Below are 27,494 nucleotides of genomic sequence, written 5' to 3'. Positions count from 1 at the left end.
ACCTTGTTGGGAGGAAAAAAAAACAATGTTCCCACACAGGGGAGGACATCCTCCTCTTCTTAGGTGGCTCCATTCTCTCCTGACTTTCTCTCCTCACTCTCATAAACCTCCAAACTCTCTCCAAATTGTCTCCAAAGTCTCACTAACCGCAACTCTCCATCAAACACCCACATTTTGAATGAAGTCTGAGGGGTTTATATCGCTGTCATAGCTCGCGGCAAAGTTCGAACCACTTCATGAACCAGTCACGTGGTACAGCCGGGCAGCGAGGCTTCGGACGTCATCATTTTCAGCTCCTCCCATAAATAAAGCAAGCCTCGATACGCGCATCGCGGAAACGCCCCCTCCATTACTCGACACAAGCTTTGAAGGCTCCACAAAGAGTCCTGTCTGACCTCATCTGTTAACCTGTCTGTCACAAGATGGGGATCAGAGCCGATCACTGATGTAACCTCGCCCCGGCCTTGAGCCTGTTACTCCTACCACACAGCTCAGTACCACTCTAGCTGTTCTCGTCCCACCTAACACCAAACTCACATACTTCTCTGCCACTCCTGACTTCCTCACACAGTGCGACACTTATTACCCTATCACATTGTTGGCAAATGTGTGTATGGATACATATCTAAATGCTGCTCGTGTCATATCGGCGAATAAACTAACAGAGCAGTGAGAATAGCTAAATTACCGCTGATAAATTCTTCCAGCATCCGTGATGTAACACACGTGAAACTCTTCAATACCCCACGTTACATCATGACCTTCACAGGCCCACTAAATGCGTCTGCCCTACCCGTGCCAAAACCGCGAACATCCAAAAACCACCGGTATATATTTGATCTTTATATCAGAAAGCTTTATTCTTTAATTAATGTCAGTTTTTCCAATTGATTTGCATATTCGATTTTAAACTGTTGTTTTAGGCATTTTACTATCGATGAAAAAAAAACAGGCAGTCATTGTAGAGCCCATTTTTGGGGTCCTTGAGCGGTGCATGGTGCAACATGTGTTGGATAATTCGAGAAGAAGCTTCGCAGGTCTTTTGCCGTTGCAGTCCAGAGGCGAGCAGTCTTGTCGCAGCTGAGCTCTATGCGGTTTTCTGAGGAGACGCTGCGTTAAAGTCTGAAGAGGCTCGGAAAGCTGAAATATTTTAGCATTCCTTCGCTGCCGAACTATCTGAAGAGTGTGCTTTTACTTAAAAGCTGTAGTTTAAAATCGAAGTTAGCAAGCCTGTTAGCTGAGTTGTGAAAATGTTGAGCGTCGCCCGAAGCGTTTCAAGGACTCTTCCCACGAGGAGTAATATCAGAAGCGTTTCGTCCTTGATTAAAAAGGTAAATGTCAAACAGTTAAGTAGATGCATTACGATGTGGCCATTAGCTTCCTAGCTTTAGATGCTAACAGCGTAAGCTTGAGGACAGCATATTTAGTCGTGGTTAGATCATTACTGTGTCACTAACAATGAGCACAGTCCAGCAGACACTGTAATAAATGTGTGTCACGAGAAGAGATGTGCAATAACAACATAGTATTGAGCCGCCGCTCTAGCATTCGATGTGCTGGTGTGTTTCATATCTGTGGGGCTAAGCTAACGCTTCATTTGATACCGGACCTACCTGGCAGCTGTTTTTCAAAGTGCGGTCATTAGAGAAGCAAGTACTACTTGCTTCGTCATCTACTGAAATATTTTACTTTGGTGTGTGAGTTTTAATGTTCGTTTTGAGCTAGTTCCAAGGCTGTAGCAGAGCTGTGGGTCTGTGATCTTCGGTGAGGCGTCCCCTCCTCCAGCACGCTGCTCCACAGTTTAAGTAACACATTTAGAGCTCGATCTTCTACAGGCTTCGCTTAGCTGGATCCCACTATTAAGAATGGTTTCTTGTCACATGTGCTTGTTTGTGACTCCGATAATGTTATCTATGCTTTGGTTCTTCCAATTTTCATCCTGTTTTATTTTTTTTAAATATACTTGGATCTTTCCTTTTGAGGTTCAAAATGTCGAATTTTGTGAGTTCATCGCAAATATTTTGTCTGAGTTAACAGCTGTGTAACTGTGTTGTTCTGTATTATCAGGCATGCTGGACCGGCTTCCAACCAGATGCTCTTAGAGCCCTCTCCAGGAGAGACTATGCGTGAGTATCAACATTAAAGTGCCTGCGTTATATGAACGTGCACTAACAGCATGACGTTGGTGCTGGTTTAGCAATTTTTGTTTGTCGTTTAGAGGTAAAACTATACATTCACTTCCTAATGGCTGTGATTCATATTCACAATTTAAAATACTTTTTTGTCACCAAACAGAATGCCATATTCTGTATTGGTATTTCTAAATAGAAGTCTGAGAAATTTGGATCTTTTGGTGTAAACATGAGGTCTGCTGAGTTTGTCACTATCATTGTATGTGCTGCAGGTCTGAAGCCGTCAAAGGTGCAGTCATTGGGATTGACCTGGGAACCACAAACTCATGTGTTGCAGTCATGGAGGGCAAACAGGCCAAGGTGATGCTTTAGATGATTCACATGTTTGTTTGTTTGTTTAATCCCCTATCTTTAATCTAGCAGTATCTATGGAAATGGAACCCATCCTGAGTGCTGATACTAGAGAACTTCTAAGCGGGTAAACTAAATGTTGTGTTAATTAACTTAATGGAAGTTTGTTACTGTATGTGTAAGTAAACCAGAACAGGAAAAAAAATCAGACTGGCCAAATAGATGGGATCGTAGACACTGATGCAGCATTACTCAAAAGCCTCACTGCCCCAGGATATGATTAATAACAAAAGTTAAACATCACATCAGTGCATCCCTGGTAAAGAAATGGGTAACTTTGTGTAAACAGAATCCAAAGTTGTTGTTTTTTTCTCTGTAGTTTTTCTACCGTTTTGAGAAAAAAACTGAAAAATGTTAACACTCATTAATTGAGGTTTTTGGTTCTTGGTCTTTTTTTTTCTCTTCTACCTCCAACTTTAAAAACTGGGGTTGATTGATGAATCTGATGAAACAATGATTCCTCCAATCTAAATGTTTTCTTATTTATGTTCAGGTGCTGGAGAACGCAGAGGGAGCGAGGACAACTCCTTCAGTCATTGCTTTCACAGCAGATGGTGAGCGTCTGGTGGGCATGCCTGCTAAACGCCAGGCTGTTACCAACCCTCAGAACACATTGTATGCTACCAAAAGACTGATTGGACGGCGCTTTGAAGACCCAGAGGTCCAGAAAGATCTGTGAGTTCATTTCTGGCCTTTAAAAAGATTCCGGGGTGGCTGTAGCTCAGGAGGTAGAGCAGGTCACCTACTGATCGGAAGGTTGGAGATTTGATCCCAGGCTCCTCCAGTCTGCATGCAAAGTATCCTTGGGCAAGATACTAACACCAAGTTGCTCTCCGATGCATCCATCGGAGTATGAATGTGTGTGAGTGTAGTTAGGAAGCACTCAGTATAGAGGTAGTGCTTGTGAGAATGGGTGTGACTGGGTGAATGTGGCGTGTTGTATAGAGCGCTTTGAGTACTCCGGGAGAGTAGAAAAGCGCTATATAAGAATCGGTCCATTTACCATTCTCAGTTATTGCATTTAAATCTCAAATCCGAGGTTTATTTTTTTAAATGTTGGATATAATGAAAGAAATAAACTTAGCTGGGTAAAAAAAACTACCTTTTTTCCATCAACAGGAAGAATGTTCCCTACAAAATTGTGCGTGCATCAAATGGTGATGCTTGGGTTGAGGCTCATGGCAAAATGTACTCCCCTAGCCAGGCAGGAGCCTTTGTTCTTATGAAGATGAAAGAGACTGCAGGTATAGTTGTGCAGACAGTCAAAAGATAATTTAAATGTTTTGCACATGTGAGCATTAGTTTTGCTTCATATTCATGTTGTAGAGAGCTACCTGGGAAGCACGGTGAAGAATGCTGTGGTCACTGTTCCAGCCTACTTCAATGACTCTCAGAGACAGGTATGCACACACAGGCTTTCTATTGAAGGAAACGTTGCTAAACGTTTTCGCACGAGCACCAAGATATGAATGTTTAAAAGCAGATGTCAGGCCTCCACCAGGGTCTTTTAAGAAAAGCTCAGCTTTTGAGAAGTGAATTATTGTTTTCCTGCTGTGACACTGAGAAGATTCAGAGGTTACTAACTGTAGCAGACTGTATCATGTTTCCACTAGAGTGGAGCAACTTGCAATACATTCAACTGCTTTAAAGACATTTTACTTAAATCTATTTAAACCTCCAAAAACATGTTTAACTGATGCATACATAAAGTATAGTTTTAAGTTCAGTTAGAATGTGATTTATAAATTGTATTGTCCCTATGATACTGATATTTTATCCCCTCCACAGATTTGTATTATGCACTATGCCTTCATTGTTTAACTGATGCTATTTTTGGAACATAAAAATGATTCAGACATCCAGACAGGAGAGCACCGAATCACTGTTAACCCAATTCACACAGGATAGAATAATTTGGCCAAGTTCATGTTCAAATCGCCAACCTGATTTATAATCAATATATATATTTCAAGGTATAGTGTAATTAAGTGTGCCTATGCCAAGAGGCACACTTATTACTATTCATTGGATTTATTGTGTGGATGCCCTCAAGGGCATCCACACTATTGAGATCCTGTTTCTCTTTATTCTTTATTCCACTATTTGTGTGGATGCTTTAAGCATCCACACTATTGAGTTCCTGTTTCTCTTTCTTCTTTATTATTATTATTCCGGGTGTTTCCGTACACTTTTAGCCGTAGAACTACTTCCACAATTTTCAGCCGATTTTCACCGTTCAAATTTTAAACTATTCTGCTATTTTTGCTCTTTCCGGCTATGACTTTTGCTATTTTTTGCTATTATACTTTTTAAAATATTCCACTTTTTTCCTTTAATTTGTCCCATTGAAATGAATGGGAAACTTCTGCAATTCTGCTAAAATTTGCTTGTTTTTGAAACTTAACTACTTCCTCATATTTTCACGTAGAACAACCATTCAAACTTTAAAATGTTCTCAAATTATTGGGCTATTCAGGTATGATTCAGCTTTTTCAAATCTTTTACTGTTTTACTTTTATGCCTCTTAAAGTTTTGAGTTGCAAAATTGTGATTTTTCACAAAATACATGCGTTGTTATGGTTGCTATGCTCTTGGCTTCCAGTGTGCCACTGAAGCTTTTGCAGTCTTCTCTTCATGTCCGAACAACTGTTTGCTACTTGCTCAATTTTCACTCAACTTCCACAAATTATACATCAAAACGTAGGTATTTTTGCTGGCTTTCAGAAAATGTCACCATCATTGTTGTGGGATTTATAGAATTTTGGCAAATCTCCTCAGACCAACACAAGGTCAGAAAACTCTCCATATAAAGTCAATGGAGAGTTTGTTCAAAATCACCGCTGCATTTCTGTAATGAGAGGCATATTCGAATCGTCATATCTCCTTAACGAAGCAAAGTTAAGACATGAGGCTTGTCCCGGTATATCTTCAGACACTCCTGACGCTCACAATTCAAGAATTTCTTTCTCACCTATTACCGTTCTGAAATGAGTTGGACTTGTTTGAGGGTAGGAAATTCGTCCTTCGCTCAGATTTCTTCAGATTTCAAACTCTGGAAATGAACCACTTTTTTCTCTCGTCATAACTTTTTGTTGGATTTCCACAGAGACCTGAAAATTTCCATGATTGTTCACCAAAGCCTGCTGTCTCTTACGGTGAAAGAATGATATCGATACTCCAAATAGATTTAGAGTTACAAAGCGTTGTTTGAGGGCAAGTCAAGGCAGTTTTTGCTTCGCTCTACTCAGTTATGGTGCGTTACAAGTCAAATATCTTTAATAATTCATATTTTAATGATAAATTGTTAACACTGGAAGATTCCCCCATCTCTTCTGAACAGAACGGTGTAAGAATGACCGCTCTAGCCCCTACGGTTAGGAAATTATGGTCATTTGTTTGAGGGGAATCCTCACTATGTGAAATAAACTGAAAGAAGCAGGTCTATGTCTCTGTGCTGCGTGTGTAAACAGATGCACCTGTTTTGGCGGGAAAACGTAAACAGCCTCTCTCCCTGTGTGTGTGTGTGTGTGTGTGACAGAGAGAGAGAGAGAGATAAAGCCTCTTTAATGGGATGATCTCATTCTAAGATTCAAATTCAATATATTTAGACTGGGTGACTGAATTGGATCTTGTGTGTGTGTCTCTGTGCATGTGTGTTTCCTTATGTGTACATATTTGTGATTGTGTGGCTGTTATAGATTTTTTTGCTGATTTTTGTCATTTAACAAGTATAGTTGAGGGACCCTCAGCATGTTCATCATTTTTTCAGCTGTCCATTTTGCTTTTCCAATTTTTCTGTTTAAGTTATTACTATTGTGCTAAATCATACTATTTCTGCTATTTTATAAGATGTGTGCTAAATATAGTATTTCTGCCAAATATAGTATTTCTGATTAATTATAGTTTTTCTACCAAATCATAGTACAGTATTTCTGCTTTTTATAGGATTTGTGCTTAATATACTATTTCTGCCTTTTATAGGATTTGTGCTTAATATAGTATTTCTGCTAAATGTAGTATTTATGCTTAATCATACTATTTCTATATATTTCTGCCAGGCAGCCAATCCTCTGTGAGGACTCAGACATTCAAATGCACATATCAGGGCCTGCAGGGCTTCCCAGCCAGCCAATCATATCTGAGGTCTACCGTTTCTTCTCTCGTCATATCTCAGCGACGGATATACAGAGAGCAATGAAAATCGCAGTCAAAGTACACCAAAGTCCGCTGATTCAGCCAGTATAAGAACTATGCTTCTAGTCCACCTAGTTTTTGAGTTACACAACGTTTTGTAACTCCAAAAAACGGCGTTTTTCGCCTCTCACCGCGATCTAATTCTGACTCCTCATCACCCTGTTTTTCCAAGCGGCTGCTCTCTTTCCCAGTGGCGCAGTTGGTAATGACACGGGTCTGCAAGCCAAAGATCGTGGGTTCGATTCCACCTTGGTCAACATGTTTTTTTTCCCTACAAATTAATACACTGTCACAGACCAGTAATTCATATTCATCATTTATTACAATTCTGAAAACTTTTATGATTTTACCAGCTTTTTTAATATGTACCTCACATTCTTGTTAACACTCCATGGCACAAATACTCTTCCCTTTAGGCTCTGTGTGTGTGTGTGTGTGTGTGTGTGTGTGTGTGTGTATCAATATTTCTCCCATTTTAAAGTATTACTCCTCCATAATTGTATTTCTGTTATATCAAAGTACTTTTACTACATCTTAGTACTTCTGCTGAATCATAGTATTTCTGCTAAATCATAGTATTTCTGCTACTTTTTGGTACTTTTGCTAAATACAGTATTTCTGCTAAATCATACTATTTCTACTATATTATATTTTTCTTTCTACATATAGCATTTCTGCTATATAATTGTATTTCTGCTATGTTATAATATTTGTGCTAAACCAGAGTATTTGTGCTGAAACATAGTATTTCTGTCAAATTATAATATTTGTGCTAAAACATAGTATTAATTTAAAATTACAATATTCATAGTTCATCACAGTGTCTCTGGTAAATCACAGTATTTCTGCTATGTTGTACTATTTTTCTAAATCATAGTGTTTCCGTAATGTTTAAGTATTTTTGGCTAAATATATTCTTTCTGTTATCTTATACTATTTCTCCTGAGTTCTTGTATTTTTGAGAAGTTATCATGTTTCTGCTAAGTTCTGCTATGCTATTGTATTTCTGCCAAGTATTATGTTTCCTCTAAGATATTGCAGTTCTGCTAAGTTATTACATTTTCGCAAAGTTCTTTTGCTTCTGCAAAGTTTTTACAATTTCTGCATCTTTTCAGCTTTTTCAGCTAGTTTTTGCAGACAGCTTCAGCTTAAAGCATCCACACTGCATTTTCGCAGGAAATGCAAATTTTTCTAGTTACTAGTTGCTTCCGTACACTTTTTGGCACTCAACTACTCCCTCAGTTTTCAGCCGATTTTCTCCGTTCAAACTCTAAACTGTTCTGCTCTTTCTGCTAATGCCGGCTATGACTTTTGGTGCTTATTACTATTATGTTTTTTACAATATTACACTTTTTTCTTTTAATTTGTCCAATTGAAATGAATGGAAAACTTCCACAATTCTGCTAAAACTTTCTTGTCTTTGAAACTTAACTACTTCCTCATACAGTGGGGCAAAAAAGTATTTAGTCAGCCACCGATTGTGCAAGTTCCCCCACTTAAAATGATGACAGAGGTCAGTAATTTGCACCAGAGGTACATTTCAACTGTGAGAGACAGAATGTGAAAAAAAAAATCCATGAATTCACATGGTAGGATTTGTAAAGAATTTATTCATAAATTAGGGTGGAAAATAAGTATTTGGTCACCTCAAACAAGGAAAATCTCTGGCTCTCACAGACCTGTAATGTCTTCTGTAAGAAGCTTTTCTGTCCCCCACTCGTTACCTGTATGAATGGCACCTGTTTGAACTCATCATCTGTATAAAAGACACCTGTCCACAGCCTCAAACAGTCAGACTCCAAACTCTGCCATGGCCAAGACCAAAGAGCTTTTGAAGGACACCAGGAAAAGTATTGTAGACCTGCACCAGACTGGGAAGAGTGAATCTACAATAGGCAAGCAGCTTGGTGTGAAAAAATCAACTGTGGGAGCAATCATCAGAAAATGGAAGACATACAAGACCACTGCTAATCTCCCGCGATCTGGGGCTCCACGCAAGATCTCATGAGAACGGTGAGCAAAGATCCCAGAACCACACGGGGGGACCTGGTGAATGACCTGCAGAGAGCTGGGACCAAAGTAACAAAGGTCACCATCAGTAACACACTACAACGGCAGGGAATCAAATCCTGCAGTGCCAGACGTGTTCCGCTGCTGAAGCCAGTGCATGTCCAGGCCCGTCTGAAGTTTGCCAGAGAGCACATGGATGATACAGCAGAGGATTGGGAGAATGTCATGTGGTCAGATGAAACCAAAGTAGAACTTTTTGGTATAAACTCAACTCGTCATGTTTGGAGGAAGAAGAATACTGAGTTGCATCCCAAGAACACCATACCTACTGTGAAGCATGGGGGTGGAAACATCATGCTATGGGGCTGTTTTTCTGCCAAGGGGACAGGACGACTGATCCGTGTTAAGGACAGAATGATTGGGGCCATGTATCGTGAGATTTTGAGCCAAAACCTCCTTCCATCAGTGAGAACTTTGAAGATGAAACGAGGCTGGGTCTTCCAACATGACAATGATCCAAAACACACCGCCCGGGCAACAAAGGAGTGGCTCCGTAAGAAGCATTTGAAAGTCCTGGAGTGGCCTAGCCAGTCTCCAGACCTCAACCCCATAGAAAATCTGTGGTGGGAGTTGAAAGTCCGTGTTGCTCAGCGACATCCCCAAAACATCACTGCTCTCGAGAAGATCTGCATGGAGGAATGGGCCAAAATACCAGCTACTGTGTGTGCAAACCTGGTAAAGACCTATAGTAAACGTTTGACCTCTGTTATTGCCCACAAAGGTTATGTTACAAAGTATTGAGTTGTATTTTTGTTATTGACCAAATACTTATTTTCCACCCTGATTTAAGAATAAATTTTTTACAAATCCTACCATGTGGTTTCATGGATTTTTTTTTTTCACATTCTGTCTCTCACAGTTGAAGTGTACCTCTGGTGCAAATTACTGACCTCTGTCATCATTTTAGGTGGGGGAACTTGCACAATCGGTGGCTGACTAAATACTTTTTTGCCCCACTGTACTTTCACCTAGAAACTCCATTCAAACTTTAAAACGTTCTCAAATGATTGGGCTATTTCTGTGTGATTCAGCTTTTTCAGATCTTCTACCGTTTTCATCTTATCTCTCTTTAAGTCTTCAGTTGCAAAATTGTGATTTTTCAGAAAATACATGCGTTGCTATTGTTGCTATGCAATTAACTCAGAGGGGACAGTGAAACTCTTTGAATTTTCTCTTCATGTCCAAACAACTTCTTGCTACTCGCTAAATTTCCACTGAAGCCCCACAAATTATACATCAAAACGTAGGTGTTTTTGCTGGCTTTCAGAAAATGTCGCTATCATTGTTGTGGGACTCATAGATTCTTTGCAAATCTCCTCAGAGTAACACAAAGTGTGAAAACTCTCCATATAAACTCAATGGAGAGTTTGTTCAAAATCACCGCTGGATTTCTCTAATGAGAGGCATTTTCAAATTGTCATATCTCCTTAACGAAGCGAAGTTAAGACATAAGGCTTGTCCCGATATATCTTCAGACACTCCTGATGCTCACAATTCAAGAATTTTTTTTCCTCACCTATTACCGTTCTGAGATGAGTTAGACTTGTTTGAGGGTAGGAAATTTGTCCCTTGCTCAGATTTCATCAGATTTCAAATTCTGGAAATGAGGCCCTTTTTTTTCTCTCATCATATCTTTCTGATGGATTTCCACAGAGCCCTGAAAAATTCCATGACTGTTCACCAAAGGCTGCTGTTTCTTACGGTGAAAGAATGATTTTGATGCTCCATATAGATTTAGAGTTACCAAAGGTTGTTTGAGAGCAAGTCAAGGCAGTTTTTTCTTCGCCTCTACTCGGTTACAGTGTATTACAAGTCATATATCTTTAATAATTTATATTTTATCTCTGAATTATGAAGACCTGAAGATTCCCCCCTCTCTTCTGAACAAAACGATGTCTGAATGACCGTTCTAGCCTCTACGGTTAGGAAATTATGGCCATTTGTTCGAGGGGAATCCTGAATGTCAGAAATACACTGAAGAAAACTCACACCTCTCTCTGTGTCTGTAAGGGCTGACTACAGCAGGTGCAGCTAATTTAACTGACCTACATATACCAAGCCCAGACTCTCAACAGCTCCTGTTCCTTTTACTCTCTGTGTATGTGTGTCTGTGTATCAATATTTCTCCTATGTTTAAGTATTACTCCTCAATCATAGTATTTCTGCTAAAGCAAAGTACTTCTACTACATCTTAGTACTTCTGCTAAATCATAGTACTTCTGCTAAATCATAGTACTTCTGCTAAATCATAGTATTTTTGCAAAATCATGGTTTTGGGGCCAAATCATAATATTTCTGTTATTTTATAATATATGTGCTGAATATATTATATGTGCCAAATCATAGTATTTATCCCAAATTATAGTATTTATGCCAAATTACAGTATTTCTGCTAAAAAGAAGAAATGGTCCTTTTTAGCAGGAATTTCTGCCAAAAGATGGTATTGATGTTAAAACATAGTATTTCTGCCAAATCAGAGTATTTGTACTAAATGATAGTACTTGTGCCAAATCATAGTATTTGTGACAAAGCATCGTATTTGTATGGAGTCATAGTATTTCTTCTAAATCATAGTATTTCAATCAAATCTCATTAGTTGTTGTTAAAACGCAGTATTATTGCCAAATCATAGTATTTGTACCCAATCATAGTATTTCTGCTAAATCATAGCATTTGTGCCAAATCATGGTATTTGTGCAAAAACATAGTATGTCTGCAAAACCATAGTATATCTCTTATGTTATAGTATTACTACTAAGGCATAGTATTTCTGCCAAATCATAGTATTTGTACTAAATCATAGTACTTGTGCCAAATCATAGTATTTGTTGCACATCATAGTATTGGAACCAAAACATAGTATTTGTCCCAAAGCGTCGTATTTGTATGGAGTAATAGTATTTCAATCAAAAGTAGTTGTGTTAAAACGCAGTATTATTGCCAAATCATAGTATTTCTGCCAAATCATAGTATTTGTACCCAATCCTAGTATTTTTGCCATGTCGTATTTGTGCCGAATCATGGTATTTTTGCCAAATCGTGGTATTTGTGCCCAATTAATAATTCTGTTATGTTATAGTATTACTACTAAGTCGTAGAATATCTGTTATGTTATAATGCATCTGCGGAATATAGTCTGTGTGCCAAATCATAGTATTTATACCAAATCACAGTATTGCTGCTAAAACATAGTATTTCTGCCATATTGTGGTATTTGTGCAAGAATATTGAACTGTTATGTTATAGTACTAATGTTACTACTAAGTCATAGTATTTCTGCGTTGTTATAGTATTTGTGCTAAAACGTAGTATCTCTGCCAAGTCATAGAATTACTGCAATTTCATAGTTTTTTCTAGGAAATCTGTTATGTTATAGTATTACTACTCAGTCATAGTATTTCTGCCAAATCATAGTATTTGTGTGAATTTGTATACTGTAATATCACTGTATTATGTAGTGGCTAAGTAGGGGCTGTTAACTAAGTGCATCAGTGTAAATAGGTCATCACTTGTGTTGGAGTGCCCTCTTGTGGCGCCTTTTGGGTAGTGCCTTAGTAAACGTGAACCCTGTAAAAAGTGGCATCAGACTGATTTGTAGTGGAGGAATTTGTTGCCAGTTTTCTTAATCTTTAATCTGTATGCATATTGTAATGCATACCCTGTTCTTAATCATAGAAACCACACCATATCACCTCTCCACATCCTCCTACTTGTATGCCATACCTCCCTGTACCATCCATCTGACCGCAATAAACTCCACCTGTGGCAATCGAATCCCTGGATGTCAGCCTCTCCTTCTGACCGAGGATAGTTACTATTGCAGCACCACCCAGCATTAAACTGACGTACACCATTCTGTACAATAGTATTTGTGCTAAAAAGTAGTATTTCTGCCAAATCATAGTATTACTGCTATTTCATACTATTTAAGCGAAATTACAGTGTTTCTGCAAAAACATTGCATTTCTGCTAAATCATAGTATTTCTGTAATCTTATAGTACTTGTACTCAATTATAGTATTTGTGACAAAGTGTAGTATTTGTACCAAAACATAGTATTACTGGTAAATCATAGTATTTGAGCCAAATCATAGTATTTGTGCCAAAGCATAGTATTTCTTCCAAATCATAGTATAACTGCATAATAAAGGTTCTTGAGCCACATCAGTGTTTGTGCCAAATCTTAGTATTTCTTCTAAATCCTTGTAATTCTGCTCAATGATAGAATTTCTGCTATGCTGTAGTACTTTTTTTCCTGGATTGTAGTACTTCTGCTAAGTCAAAGTATTTCATGTAAATCATAGTATTTCTACCAAGTCCCAGTGTTTCTGCTAAATCATAAATAATGTTTTACCACAAATTGTATGATTTGGGGGCGAGAGGCAGGGTACACCCTGGACAGGTCGCCAGTCTGTCGGGGATAGGCTCCAACGCCCCCTGCGACCCTGAAAAGGGTAAGCGGATGGATGGATGGATGGATGTATGATTTGGCTCAAATACTATGATTTGGCAGAATTTTCTGTGTTCCAGCACAAATGCTATGATTTGGCAGGAAAAAAATATTATTTAGTATTTCTGCTAAAACTTAGTATTTATACTATGTTTAAACTTTAAAAAATTCTGCTATTTCTGCTGATGTGTGTTATGACTTTTGACCATTTAAATGAATGGAACACATTATCAATGTGGTCACTGATTTTGCATGCTGGGCTGAGCTGTGTTTTAGCTCCGTGAGATAAGCATCCGTTCTCAGACTGGGAGGCCTGGGTTCAAATCCAGCTTATGGCAACATTTCTTTCAGCTAACAGTTAAACTTTTTTTTTTAACTCTTTTCAACACAAATTTCATCTTTTTAACCCCTTTTCAGCACAAATCCAAACTTTTTCAGCTCTTTTTAGCAAAAACCTCTTTTCAGTAGAATTCTGCTCATTCAACTCTTTTCAGCAGCAATTCTGATAGAAATCTTTTAAGCAAAATTTTCAGTTTTTTCTGCTGTTTTCAGAAAAAAACTCTTTTCAGCAGAAATTCTGCTCTTTCACCTCTTTTCAGCAGAATTTTCACCTTTTTTTTTTTTTTTTTTTTTCCCATCCATCCATCCATCCATTCGCTTCCGCTTATCCTTTTCAGGGTCGCGGGGGGCGCTGGAGCCTATCCCAGCTGTCAGGGGCGAAAGGCGGGGTACACCCTGGACAGGTCGCCAGTCTGTCGCAGGGCTAACACACAGGGACAGACAACCATTCACTCGCACATTCAGACCTAGTGACAATTTGGATTAATCAATTAACCTATCCCCACAAGCTGCATGTCTTTGGACGGTGGGAGGAAGCCGGAGTACCCGGAGAGAACCCACGCAAACACGGGGAGAACATGCAAACTCCACACAGAAAGACCCCGGCCTGATGGTGGAATTGAACTCAGGACCTTCTTGCTGTGCGGCAACAGTGCTAGCCACCGTGCTGCTTTTTTTTTTTTTTTTTTGCCCAAATTCTGCTTATTCACCTCTTCTGAAAAATTTTCAGCCTTTCCACCTCTTATCAGCACAATTCTCAGCAGCTTCTGCTCATTTCAGCACAATTGTCAATCTCTCCACCTCTTCTTTGTGAGAAAGAGTTTGGCTCAGTGAGCTAAATAGCTGCCCTTAGACCAGGAGGGCCAGGTTCGAATCCTGCTCAGGGCAGCATTTTTTTTTTTTTCCAACTTTCAATTTTTTCAGCTTTTTTCAACAAACATCTTCAGCGTTAAGGCATCCACACAGCATTTTTGCAGGAAATGCAAATTTTTCTAGTTATTCTGGTTGCTCCTGTACGTTTTTCGCCACTTAACTACTCCCACAATTTTTGTCCGATTTTTACCATTCAAATTTTAAACTATTCAGCTATTTCTGCTAACGATTGCTATGACTTTTGGTATTTTCTGTTATTATACTTTTAAAAATATTACACTTTTTTCCTTTAATTTGTCCCATTGAAACGAATGGGAAACTTCCACAATTCTGCTAAAACTTGCTTGTTGTTGAAACTTAACTACTTCCTCATACTTTCACCTAGAAACTCCATGCAAACTTTAAAATGTTCTCTGATTATTGGGCTATTCCTGTGTGATTCAGCTTTTTCAGATCTGTTACCGTTTTCATTTAATGCCTCTTTAAGTTTCAGTTGCAGCTTTGTGATTTTTTTTTTTCAGAAAATACACGCGTTGCTATGGTTGCTATGCAATTAACTCAGAGTGAGTGCTGGTCTGATCTGAATTTTCTCTTCATGTCTGAACAACTTCTTGCTACTCGCTCAATTTCCACTCACCCCCCACAAATTATACATCAAAATGTAGGTATTTTTGCTGGCTTTAAGACAGTGTCACTATAATTATTGTGCGAGTTACGGTTTTTTCACAATTTGCCTCAAAGTGACACAAGGTCTCAAAACTCCCCATTCAAAGTCTATGGGGAGGTTGTGAAACTCAGAGCTGAAATACTGAAACTGAAGGCATTTTCAAATAGTCATATCTACTTAACGAAGCGAAGTTAAGACATGAGGCTTGTGCCAATTCATCTTCAGACACTGCTGACACTCGCGGTCGAAGCAGTTTTTACAGTCATCTTACCATTGAGCCATAAATTACGTTTGTTTGAGGGGTGGAAATCTGTCCTCCTCTCATTTTTCAAACTCCAAAAATGAAGCCGTTTCTTCTCTCGTCATATCTCCGCGACGGAGGTACAAAGAGCTATGTAAATCGCAGTCAAAGTTCACCAAAGTCCGCTGATTCACCCAGTGTAAGAATGCTTCTATCCCACCTAGTTTTTGAGTTACACGACGTTTTGTAACTCCACAAAACTGAGTTTTTTTTCGCCTCTCACCGCGATCTAATTCTGACTGCTCATCACCCTGTTTTCCAGGCGCCCGCTCTCTTTGCCAGTGGCGCGATTGGTAAGGAAACGGCTCTTCAGACCAAAGTTCATGGGTTCAGTTCCACCTTGGCCCACATGTTTGTTTGTATGTTTGTTTGTTTGTTTGTTTGTTTTTCACTACAAATTCATATTGATAATTTATTACAATTCGGCAACGTTTTATGATTTTTGGCAGCTTTTCTAATATGGACCTCAGATTCTTGTTAACGCTCCATGGCAGAAATACATACAAGTACACAGCCTGATGAAGCAGACAGAAGCAGTACCTCTGATTGGTTCAGCATTTTCACCTCTTATCAGCACAAATCTCTGCCTCTTCTGCTGTTTTCATTAGAATTGTAAGCTTTTTCACCTTTTTTCAGTTACGTGAGAACCAGTTTGGCTCAATGAGTAGCTGAAAAATATCAGCCTCTTCTGCTGTTTTAGCAGGATTTCAGAGTTCAGCTTTTTCACTTGTTTTAAGCACAAATTTCAGTTTCTTTACCTCATTTCAGAACAAAATTCTTCCTCTTCACCTCTTTTCTGCTAATTTGAGCTTCTGCTCCACAGTGCACATTTTCCCTCTCATCATATCTTTGTTTGTGACCAGAACTCATTTGGCTCAGAGGGTTGAGCAGCTGCCGTGAGACCCGGTGGCAGAGGTTCGAATCCTGCCTGTGACAGTTGCTACACATGTTCCCTGCTTGCATGCGCTCTGCTTTCTTGACACTCCCCAGTGTATCATTACACATACAGCCATCTTCAGCAGGCACCTCTGCTTCCACACCTCTTTTCAGCAGATAATTCTGCTTTTTCAGCTTTTTTTTCAGCAGACATCTTCAGCGTTAAGGCATCCACACAGCATTTTCGCAGGAAATGCAAATTTTTTTTCTAGTTATTCTTCAAGTTGCCACTTTCTTTGCCGCTTAACTACTCCGTCAGTTTTCAGCCGATTTTCTCAGTTCAAACTCTAAACTGTTCTGCTCTTTCTGCTAATTCCTGCTATGACTTTTGGTACTTATAACTATTATACTTTTTAAAATATTCCACTTTTTTCCTTTAATTTGTCCCATTGAAATGAATGGGAAACTTCCACAATTCTGCTAAAACTTGCTTGTTGTTGAAACTTAACTACTTCCTCATACTTTCACCTAGAAACTCCATTCAAACTTTAAAATGTTCTCAGATCATTGGGCTATTCCTGTGTGATTCAGCTTTTTTATTTTTTATTTTTATTTTTATTTTTTTTAAATATCTTTTACCATTTTAATTAAATCCTCTTTAAGTTTTCAGTTGCAGCTTTGTGATTTTTGAGAAAATACATGCGTTGTTATGGTTGCTATGCAATTAACTCAGAGTGAGCACTTGTCCTTTTTCAGTTTTCTCTTCATGTCTGAACAACTTCTTGCTACTCACTCAATTTTCACTCAACCTCCACAAATTATACATCAAAACGTAGGTATTTTTGCTGGCTTTCAGAAAATGTCACTATCACTGTTGTGGAAGTTACAGATTTTTATCAAATCGCCTCAGAGCAACACAATGTTTGAAATATGAATGTCTCCATAGAAAGTGAATGGGGACTTTGTTCAAAATCACCGCTGGAACTCTCTGAGAGGCATTTTCAAATCATCATATCTCTTTAACAAAGCAAAGTTAAGACATGAGGCTTGTGCCAATTCATCTTCAGACCCTGCTGACACTCACGGTCGACGCAGTTTTTACAGTCATCTTACCGTTGAGCCATAAATTAGCTTCAACAAAGGGCAGCTAGCCACCGGTGTATTTACATGCGGGAAAAAGACACATGCGAGGCGGCCGCCGATCGACCGGTGGTGGCTAACGCGGAGCTCAAACAGATGGCAGCCATGGATCAGGGAAATTGAAGGCAGGAGAAGCAGGTTAACTGAATTTCAGGTAAGAAGTTATGAACTGCACTCTATTTGGGTCGGATATAAACAGAGTTTAGGTGTAGTTTATTTTCGTTGTGTTAACTTTTTACAATCAGTTACAATAAGTCGTACTGCGTGCTAGCTGGCATGACGCAGTTTCTATACAGCTGTGTGCGCGCTAAGTTACTGATGAATTGAATTGAATTTTATTTTATTCATAAGGGTTAGTTCGTAGAGTTGCAAACCGTTCCGTACAAACTGAATCGTCCCGCATTCAGAGAAAATATTACGCGTTTCGTATTGAGCTGAAAAGGAACACAGTTTGTCCCGTACTTCAGGTAGAACGGAAGAAGACACAAAGCTGGATTTATTCTGTCGTTACGCAGCCTCCCCTGTCATTCTCTCGCCTGTTGCAACTTCAATCATGAAACTGATCAATGATCGGCTTTTCTCTCTTGTTTGTTTATCGCGCTAAACAACAGCAGCACGTTTAAGCTTGATCAGCTGTTGTTAAATTCATTTGATTTTAATTTCTAGTATCAGCTGATGTTTGCTGGAGCCACAGCTGTAAAAACGGCTGGTCCAAACCAGGAGATGTCCTTACTGAATCATCAGAGCTGAACTGGTGATGGAGAAACGGGTTTACCTTTTAGGTGACATGAATGAGTTGAAGGGAAGTCATGAACTGTTTCTGACAGACAAATAACACCAATATCCTTTTTTGTGTAGCTGACAACTGGTAACTGTGCAGGGGCGGATCTAGCAAAGCTTTTGCCAGGGAGCCAGGTAGGGCATTAACAGGGAAAGGGGGACACAAAGATATACTTTTCTTTCTTACTCTCATATAAAATATTTAGCTTTTATTAAATAGTTATCTGAATCTTATAACCAAAGTTTGTATAATAATACACAAGATTGGCTGTAGATCATTGTTAATCATTCAGAACACTGTAAAAATAACAAAAACAAAAAGTGAATGCAAAAGTGCATAAATATTTATTTTACGTGTTTGATGTGTGTGGCAGGGCGTGGTATGCAGTGCCGCTGCAGGGGAGGTGGACCCACGGGCGTAAAGTCTGTGATCTCTCGGCTGTTTTTTGGGTGTGTGTTGGGCTGTGAGATGAAAAGCTACAGCCGGCTGTGTGGGTACACCAACCATGTGTAAAAAGTGGTCCATAACGTAATGCTTCCTGTAAAATAGTCAGATGTCTATTCATATTAATGTACAGAATTCACCTGCTTACTGCTACTACTGCACATTCACTCAGTGTGTGTGTGTGTGTGTGTGTGTGTGTGTGTATATGTATATACACAGATATATGTGTGTGCTTCCTCTACACCCCCCCCCCCCCCCCCCCCCTCAATTTTTTTGCACATGTCGAGGAGCGTGTCAGGCTACATTTCACTGTGTGTTATACTTGTATAACTTTGCATGTGACAAATAAAGAACCTTGAACTTAAACTTCAAAGCGTGTTTATGCAAACATTGTCGGGTCTGCCGTGGTACAATGGGACTTCTGCTCATGAACCTCTGTGCACAGCGTCTGCAAATCGGGGCTGTACGAAGTCACCTCATCTTTACACAAAACTGTAAGCTGTCATCTGTGAGGCGCGAGTGGTGTTTGTTTTTTACCATAGTTCATGGTGGAGAATGGCTGCTCTGCTGAGTTTTGCTCTCTGTAGCCGTATGAATGGCAAACTACACTGATTAGCAGCGGCATAGGCACACTTAAAATTTCTTCCGAAATTTTCGCTTTCTAGTTCATCATATACTTTCTTTTTATACTTACTTTTTCTTCCAACCCCCCCCCCCTTTTTTTTTTTTTTTTTTTTTTAAACTGTTCGAAGTTTTTGATAAGACTAATCTACCTCAGTCTCAGAGCAGTTAAGGTGATATGTAGATGTCGGATAATTAGCTTCTGTGTCCTTGTTGCTGCTTTGGAATGCACTTGATGATTGAAGTAACGATTCATCTTCGATACTTGTGTCAACTTGTTTCTTTGACAGGCCACCAAAGATGCTGGGCAGATCGCTGGTCTGAGCGTCCTGCGTGTGATTAACGAGCCAACTGCTGCTGCTCTGGCCTATGGCCTGGACAAGACCCAAGATAAGATGTGTGTAGATGACAAAAAAACCACCTGATGTTTACTGCTATGCTTAGGAGTATCAGTACTTGCTAAGAAAGATGATAGATGATCCTGTACATAGAAGAATACAACTACTCGCTCTGTTGTTGTGTTAACCTCTATGAATGTGTTTCCAGTATTGCTGTGTATGATCTAGGTGGAGGTACGTTTGACATCTCAATCCTGGAGATCCAGAAGGGAGTTTTTGAGGTGAAGTCCACCAATGGTGACACCTTCCTTGGAGGAGAGGACTTTGATCAGCACCTCCTCAGACACATTGTCAAGGAGTTCAAGAGAGAGGTGGGTATTCTAACAGTCTTTAAGCCTTGATCTATTTGTGAAGTTTTGCGTTTTCAACCTGCGCTGTTTCTTTTCAGTCCGGTGTAGACCTGACGAAGGACAACATGGCTCTTCAGAGAGTCAGAGAGGCTGCGGAGAAGGCAAAGTGTGAGCTGTCCTCTTCACTGCAGGTACTCCTAGCTTTTATCCTCATGGGAAGCTAATGAGTTTGTGTAGTTGTATAAAAAGGTGACACTGAATGGCTGATGTATCACAGATGCTTTAGGGTGTTTTGATTTTGGTTGTACTGCTTGTCATCACATGTCTCAGTGCATGTTGTGTGCCAGCTCTCAGTCAGCTGTCCAGATAATCTGTGTCTGGCTCAGTGTTACAGTGCTGGTAGACGAAGCTCCTGTTTTTTTTGCTTCAGTGCAGCAGGTTCTGTTTTAGAATCCGCTGCTGCTGTGCTGCTACAGGACTTGGCCCAGTGAGAGTGGACTGTCCTGATTCTGACCGCAGGCCAGGCCTAGTACAGGGTCACACAAAATGAACCACAGTGCTGAGTTAAAAGCATTTTGTAACTGTTTAAATACTCAGTGATTGTCCTTCTGTTTTACAGACTGACATCAACCTCCCCTACCTGACTATGGATGCCTCCGGTCCCAAACATCTTAACATGAAGCTAACCCGTGCTCAGTTTGAAGGTATTGTTGCTGACCTTATCCGCCGCACCGTGTCTCCTTGCCAGAAGGCCATGCAGGATGCTGAAGTGTCCAAGGGAGACATCGGAGAGGTGCTGCTGGTGGGAGGCATGACACGCATGCCCAAGGTACACAAGACAGATGTTTAAAACCACCAAAGTGCATGAAATAACTCAGGGTGCACATACTTTATACTTGTGGGACTAGATGGAGTAAACGAGTAAGTTCTGCAGCTTCCATGGCAACGAATAGTTAACAGTAGACAAAGTGGTACACACCACAAATGTGTGGTCTGGTTTGGGGACATAATGACATTTACAGTGGCTTGCAAAAGTATTCGGCCCCCTTGAACCTTTCCATATTTTGTCACATTACAGCCTCAAACATCAATCAATTTTATTAGAATTCCACATGAAAGACCAATACAAAGTGATGTACACGTGAGAAGTGGAACAAAAATCATACATGATTCCAAACATTTTTTTACAAATAAATAACTGAAAAGTGGGGTGTGCATAATTATTCAGCCCCCTGAGTCAATACTTTGTAGAACCACCTTTTTTTGCTTCAATTACAGCTGCCAGTCTTTTAGGGTATGTTTCTACCAGCTTTACACATCTAGAGACTGAAATCCTTGCCCATTCTTCTTTGCAAAACAGCTCCAGCTCAGTCAGATTAGATGGACAGTGTTTGTGAACAGCAGTTTTTGAGATCTTGCCACAGATTCTCAATTGGATTTAGATGTGGACTTTGACTGGGCCATTCTAACACATGGATATGTTTTTTTTTTTTTTTTTTTAAACCATTCCATTGTTGCCCTGGCTTTATGTTTAGGGTTGTTGTCCTGCTGGAAGGTGAACGTCCACCCCAGTCTCAAGTCTTTTGCAGACTCCAAGAGGTTTTCTTCCAAGATTGCCCTGTATTTGGCTCCATCCATCTTCCCATCAACTCTGACCAGCTTCCCTGTCCCTGCTGAAGAGAAGCACCCCCAGAGGATGATGCTGCCACCACCATATTTGACAGTGGGATGGTGTGTTCAGAGTGATGTGCAGTGTTAGTTTTCCGCCACACATAGCATTTTACATTTTGGACAGAAAGTTCCATTTTGGTCTCATCTGACCAGAGCAGCTTCTTCCACATGTTTGCCGTGTCCCCCACATGGCTTGTCGCAAACTGCAAAGTGGACTTCTTATGGTTTTCTGTTAACAATGGCTTTCTTCTTGCCACTCTTCCATAAAGGCCAACTTTGTGCAGTGCACGACTAATAGTTGTCCTATGGACAGATTCCCCCACCTGAGCTGTAGATCTCTGCAGCTCGTCCAGAGTCACCATGGGCCTCTTGGCTGCATTTCTGATCAGCGATCTCCTTGTTCGGCCTGTGAGTTTAGGTGGACGGCCTTGTCTTGGTAGGTTTACAGTTGTGCCATACTCCTTCCATTTCTTAATGATCGCTTGAACAGTGCTCCATGGGATGTTCAAGGCTTGGGAAATCTTTTTGTAACCTAAGCCTGCTTTAAATTTCTTAATAACTTTATCCCTGACCTGTCTGGTGTGTTCTTTGGACTTCATGGTGTTGTTGCTCCCAATATTCTCTTAGACAACCTCTGAGGCCGTCAAAGAGCAGCTGTATTTGTACTAGGGCTGCCACAAACGATTATTTTGATAGTTGACTAGTCACCGATTATTTTTGCGATTAGTCGACTAATCAGATCATGCATCCATTGGAGTAAAACGTACATCTTATTGCACCAGCATGCATCTACTCTTATGTAACTATCATTAGCTTACAGCTTTAAGTGTTTAAGGTATGTGCTAACTAAAAATAAAGACAAGGTGATAGTTTATTAAATTTTAATGAAATTTGCAGATTGTTTCGGTGAAGTTTAAACTCCTTGCTATCTAAAATATAACAGGACACCGGAGTATATTCTCGAGCATTTCACACTTCTGATAATCAGTTGTCTTCTTGACGTTTATTCAGCTGTGTAAAAACTAAAACTTCAATCTCAGCCAAACCGATTTACTCAGGAACAAATAAAATACTAAAAAAAAGCAAAACAATAACATTTTGAAGTTATCTAAGTGACTTATATATGTTTTACCTGAGTAGCGAAAGACGGCAGTGGGTTTGAAAACGATTTGCCGGGAGTCCGGTGTTCTCACGGGCTCTAGTGAGCCTTGCCCCCGACTAGCTATCGAGCTAGTGGGTAACAGACGTCTCCGAAAACGTCAGAACGCCTTTGAAAATATGTGGTGTCTTGATAAACTGAGCAGATATTTGAGGTTTATACAGCTACATTCTCACCTGAAAATATGTTAAACGTTTATTTTGTGACCCAGGAAGAATAATAAGAGTAATATTAAAACTAACTAGCTGCCGCCATTGTTGTAAACTGAACTGAGCTGCGCTATGAATTCTGGGACACAGCTTCTTCTTCGGGTTTAACGGCAGCTGGCATCTATGTACATGCAGTGCTGCAATCTTTTGTTTCAGTCTGTTATTACACTCTTAAATCCTACTACTTATTCCTGCGTCTTTTGTGATCTTACAAAGCTTCGAACGACGCGTCGACTATTAAATCAGTCATCGACGATTTTGATAGTCGACGTAATCGTGACTAGTCGACTAATCGTGGCAGCCCTAATTTGTACTGACATTAGATTACACATAGGTACACTCTATTTAGTCATTAGCACTCATCAGGCAATGTCTATGGGCAACTGACTGCACTCAGACCAAAGGGGGCTGAATAATTACACACACACACCACTTTTCAGTTATTTATTTGTAAAAAATGTTTGGAATCATGTATGATTTTTGTTCCACTTCTCAAGTGTACACCACTTTGTGTTGGTCTTTCACGTGGAATTCCAATGAAATTGATTCATGTTTGAGGCTGTAATGTGACAAAATGTGGAAAAGTTCAAGGGCGCCGAATACTTTTGCAAACCACTGTATACATTGCAAACAGGTGTATTTTTTTCGTAGTTGAGCTAACATGCAGTGCACTTTAGTTTTCGGCAGCTTGACAGTTGAATTGTTGGCTCATTACTGGCTCATTAACTTTGACGTGATCTCTATCTGCACAACCCTAGTGCACAGACAATAAGAAGAACATAGATTTGTACAGTGCTTTTACAAAAGAGTAAAACAATGTTTTCTGCATTTTGAATATGATTTTTATAATGCTGATTTTAATGCATGCATAACTCGTAATTAACACCCCCCACCACATCCGCACTGCAGGTTCAGCAGACAGTCCAGGATCTGTTTGGCCGAGCCCCCAGCAAGTCTGTGAACCCTGATGAAGCTGTCGCTATTGGGGCAGCCATCCAGGGTGGCGTTCTGGCTGGCGATGTAACCGATGTGCTGCTTTTGGATGTGACTCCACTGTCGCTGGGTATCGAGACTCTGGGTGGTGTCTTTACCAAACTCATCAATAGGAACACCACAATTCCCACCAAGAAGAGCCAGGTATTTAAAGCAGGACTGCAGTCCCACAGTCTCAGTGAAGCCCCATGTGATCTACAGTGTCACATGTTCCCCTCCAGGTGTTCTCCACAGCAGCTGATGGACAGACTCAGGTGGAGATCAAAGTGTGCCAGGGTGAGAGAGAGATGGCGACAGACAACAAGTTGCTGGGTCAGTTTACTCTGGTAGGAATCCCTCCAGCCCCTCGTGGAGTCCCTCAGATCGAGGTCACATTCGACATCGACGCCAACGGCATCGTCCATGTGTCGGCCAAGGACAAAGGCACAGGCCGCGAGCAGCAGAGTCAGTGCACACAGTAAACCAGTCTGAAAGCTGAGAACTTTGTTTTTTTTCCCACTTCGTGTGTTAGCAAGTCAAGCTAAAAGACATTTCAAACTGCTGAAAATAATCTGCATTTTTAGATAAATGTTAACACTTAACTTGGTTGACTTTTACAGTTGTTGTTAAGACAGACTAGATAGGGAGGTTAATATTTATGCATGTTGCTGTAATCACTTGGCCCTTACTCAGTCTTGTTTCAGACAACTGTTTTTTGTTTTTTTCCCTGCATTACGACTCTGTTTGAATTGGTATCTGTAAAAGTCAAAGTGCACATATAAATATCTCATTTCCTCCTTTACAGTTGTGATCCAGTCATCAGGAGGTCTCAGTAAAGATGACATTGAGAATATGATCAAGAATGCTGAGAAGTATGCAGAGGAGGACCGGAGGAGGAAGGTAACAGTCAAACTGTAAAGACAAAAGTCGGGGGTGAAATCTCACCGTCTTGATTGATGGGCACTTTATTGTCATCATAACTCAGTGCAACACAGAAAATGTTCATCTTAAAACACAGAAATCAGTTCACACTTATTTATACAAGGCTCATTCCTAATGGGTCATCTCAAGACACTTTATGTTGAACAGACTTGAAACTAGCTGCAAACAAAGGACTCAATGCCGTTTCACCCACAGTTACATCTGTTCAGTTGGTTTACAGGCATTTCCACATTGGCTTTTTAGGCCTAGAAGTTGCACGTCTTACACACAGATGATGGTTCACCACTGTGTTGTCTGTGGTTTTAGTATCTGGTAAATACTGAGTTGTCTTGCTGCAGGACCGTGTGGAAGCTGTCAACATGGCTGAGGGCATCATCCATGACACAGAATCCAAGATGGAAGAGTTTAAAGACCAGCTCCCTGCTGATGAGGTAATGCTCTAAACTTTGTTGTAATTTACTGAGATTAAATTAATGTTTTGTGCTTGATTTTTGTCTTATTTTTTCCCCCCTATTTTTGTGAAATCAGTGCACCAAGCTGAAGGAGGAGATTTCAAAGGTCAGGAATCTGTTGACCAATAAGGACTCTGAGACAGGCGAGAACATCAAGCAGGCCGCAACCAACTTGCAGCAGGCATCACTCAAACTGTTTGAAATGGCCTACAAGAAGGTAGGCCTTGAAACTGTGTATATCAGTGTGTGCTGTACTGTAAAAGTCTTGACCAGACCCTCATTTTATTACATTTTGCTTCCAAGAATCTTTTGAATCAGAAAAATGCTAACTGTAAAAGGAATAAGAATATTTTTGTACAAACAAGTTGACTACCAAAGAGCTATTTGCTGAAAACGAGGCATATCTTAGAATGTGCAATTTCCATAAAAATTAGGGAAAACTAGAGGTGAACAAACCCAAAAGAAGTAAAAGGTCACACAGATTAAAGCGGTTTTGTAAAATTCTGCTCAGTGTTTGTGAAAGTCTTTAATTCCTTTTGTTCCTGCAGATGGCAGCAGAGCGGGATAGCAGCAGCAGTTCCAGTTCTTCAGAAGGAGAGAAGAAAGAAGGCCAACAGTAGATCTTATTAGTACTTGGCTGTCATGAGATGACCATGACAGCAGAGGACTGTTGGGCTTGTGTGGTGGACTAGGCGGAAGGATGATCGCCAGAGTCATTCTTGCATAACACAACATTCTACTGTGTTTTGGCAGTAAAATAGAAAAGATAAATGTCAGTGTATGTTCCTCCATGTCCCATGATATCCTATTTCTAATTTAACTGTCTGGAACAAAAAGTTGTTTATTTTTACAAAGATGTTAATTTCCATTCTGAGGTAGTGAAACATTTTCTTGTTGAAGATATCACATTTCTTTTGTTCAGTTTCGGAAAGCGGGATGCTCGTTCATAGCACTTATTTGTACCGGGTTCACTCTGAGAGGTGTGGTACAGAGGATGTACAACTGCAGAGTGCTGAATAAGAAAAGTCTCCTTTTGGTGTACTCTATTAACATCTCGGAGGCTGCCAGTCCCCCTCTCTGTTATCCTGAGTGCACTCCATTGACTTGCATTCATTTAGTCTCTTGTAAGAACTGGTTTGTGATCATGTGGTCACATTTTCTGGCATCACGCCAATTCCTTAAACAGTAAATTCAAAGTATGTCTGTGAGATGAGAATTTTAAGAATATAATAAGTATGTGAGAAACTCCCTTTTGGCTCTTAAAAATGCACTTCTTTGGTCACCTTAAACCGAGCATGGGTTGAACTCAACACAACACATGATGGGACAGCTAACTAGATGACATCATGGTTCACTTCTGACAGACAACAGGAGAAAGAAGAGTCATGCATGAGGAGTGTGGAGCAACTGTGTCATTCATTGACGGCCAGAAACTACTCTGTGTACAGTGACTTGCTGTGTTGAGCACTCTACTTTAAAAAGAAGCATGAAGTAGTGTATTGAATTGAAAGTTCTGTTTATTGTGAGAGTATGGGATGGGTGATTATATTAATGAAGTGAAAACTGAGAATCATAGTAACTTGCCTTTTTCTTTTTTTTTCTTTTTTTTTTTAAATAAAAAAAATATGAAATATGTGAGTGTTGTGGGTTTTTTTTTCTTTTCTTCATGTGTTTTATTCTTTCTAGTATTTCAAAAACTTCCTGATTTTATTTTCTTGCGCATTTGTGATACTTGCTTGTTTCAGATAATGAAACTTTAATATTGGACAAAGACGGTGTGAGCAAAGAAATCAGTTTTTGAAAAAACCGTGCCATTAAGGGAGAAAAGAGAGCCAGGTAGGCTTGGTTCTATGCGTTAAAGTTGTTGCTCCAGAAAGTTCCCTGCTTACCAGCAAAAACCGCAATCAAGCATTAGTGATGACTATCAATGAGCCTTTCATACCACTGTGAAGGAATTTTGGACCACCCTTCTTTACAGAATTGTTTTAATTCAGCATGAGTTGCCTGTTTAAGGGATGCGTCCCAATAGGCTTTAAGTTCAGACTTTTGAGTAGGCTCAAAACTAAGAATCCTTTGTGTTCTTTTTTTTTTTTTTTTTTTT

The 27,494-nt window shown here is 39.8% G+C and overlaps 1 protein-coding gene and 1 non-coding gene across 2 annotated transcripts; both read left to right on the top strand.

Annotated features, from left to right (window-relative positions):
• Positions 1–1,006: 1,006 nt before the first annotated feature.
• hspa9 (heat shock protein family A (Hsp70) member 9) lies at positions 1,007–26,978 on the top strand. Its single transcript, XM_085360945.1, has 16 exons — positions 1,007–1,331; positions 2,068–2,126; positions 2,405–2,492; positions 3,037–3,218; positions 3,663–3,787; positions 3,870–3,943; positions 19,591–19,697; positions 19,847–20,009; positions 20,087–20,179; positions 20,608–20,817; positions 23,937–24,164; positions 24,242–24,464; positions 24,805–24,899; positions 25,280–25,372; positions 25,470–25,610; positions 25,942–26,978. Exons 1-16 carry the CDS (start codon positions 1,251–1,253, stop codon positions 26,011–26,013), a joined length of 2,034 nt encoding a protein of 677 aa, XP_085217071.1. The 5' UTR covers positions 1,007–1,250; the 3' UTR covers positions 26,014–26,978.
• On the top strand, positions 20,331–20,534 carry LOC146638333 (small nucleolar RNA SNORA74). The gene has a single exon (XR_014906960.1). It is a non-coding gene; the product is annotated as a small nucleolar RNA SNORA74 (small nucleolar RNA).
• Positions 26,979–27,494: the final 516 nt, after the last annotated feature.

Source organism: Diplotaxodon limnothrissa, linkage group LG2 (assembly GCF_057381915.1).
Source record: "Diplotaxodon limnothrissa isolate DT_005_m linkage group LG2, D_limnothrissa_male_GT1.1, whole genome shotgun sequence".
Classification (NCBI taxonomy): Eukaryota; Metazoa; Chordata; class Actinopteri; order Cichliformes; family Cichlidae; genus Diplotaxodon; species Diplotaxodon limnothrissa.
The sequence above is the reverse complement of the archived record's forward strand: the minus strand, read 5'-3'. Positions and strand labels throughout refer to the sequence as shown.

Excerpts from the sequence above, each read along its gene's own strand:
- hspa9 (XM_085360945.1), top strand. The coding sequence starts at position 1,251 with ATGTTGAGCGTCGCCCGAAGCGTTTCAAGGACTCTTCCCACGAGGAGT. Across the intron at positions 24,165-24,241 it reads TTCCCACCAAGAAGAGCCAG|GTGTTCTCCACAGCAGCTGA; the intron begins GTATTTAAAGCA and ends GTTCCCCTCCAG. Across the intron at positions 24,900-25,279 it reads AGGAGGACCGGAGGAGGAAG|GACCGTGTGGAAGCTGTCAA; the intron begins GTAACAGTCAAA and ends GTCTTGCTGCAG.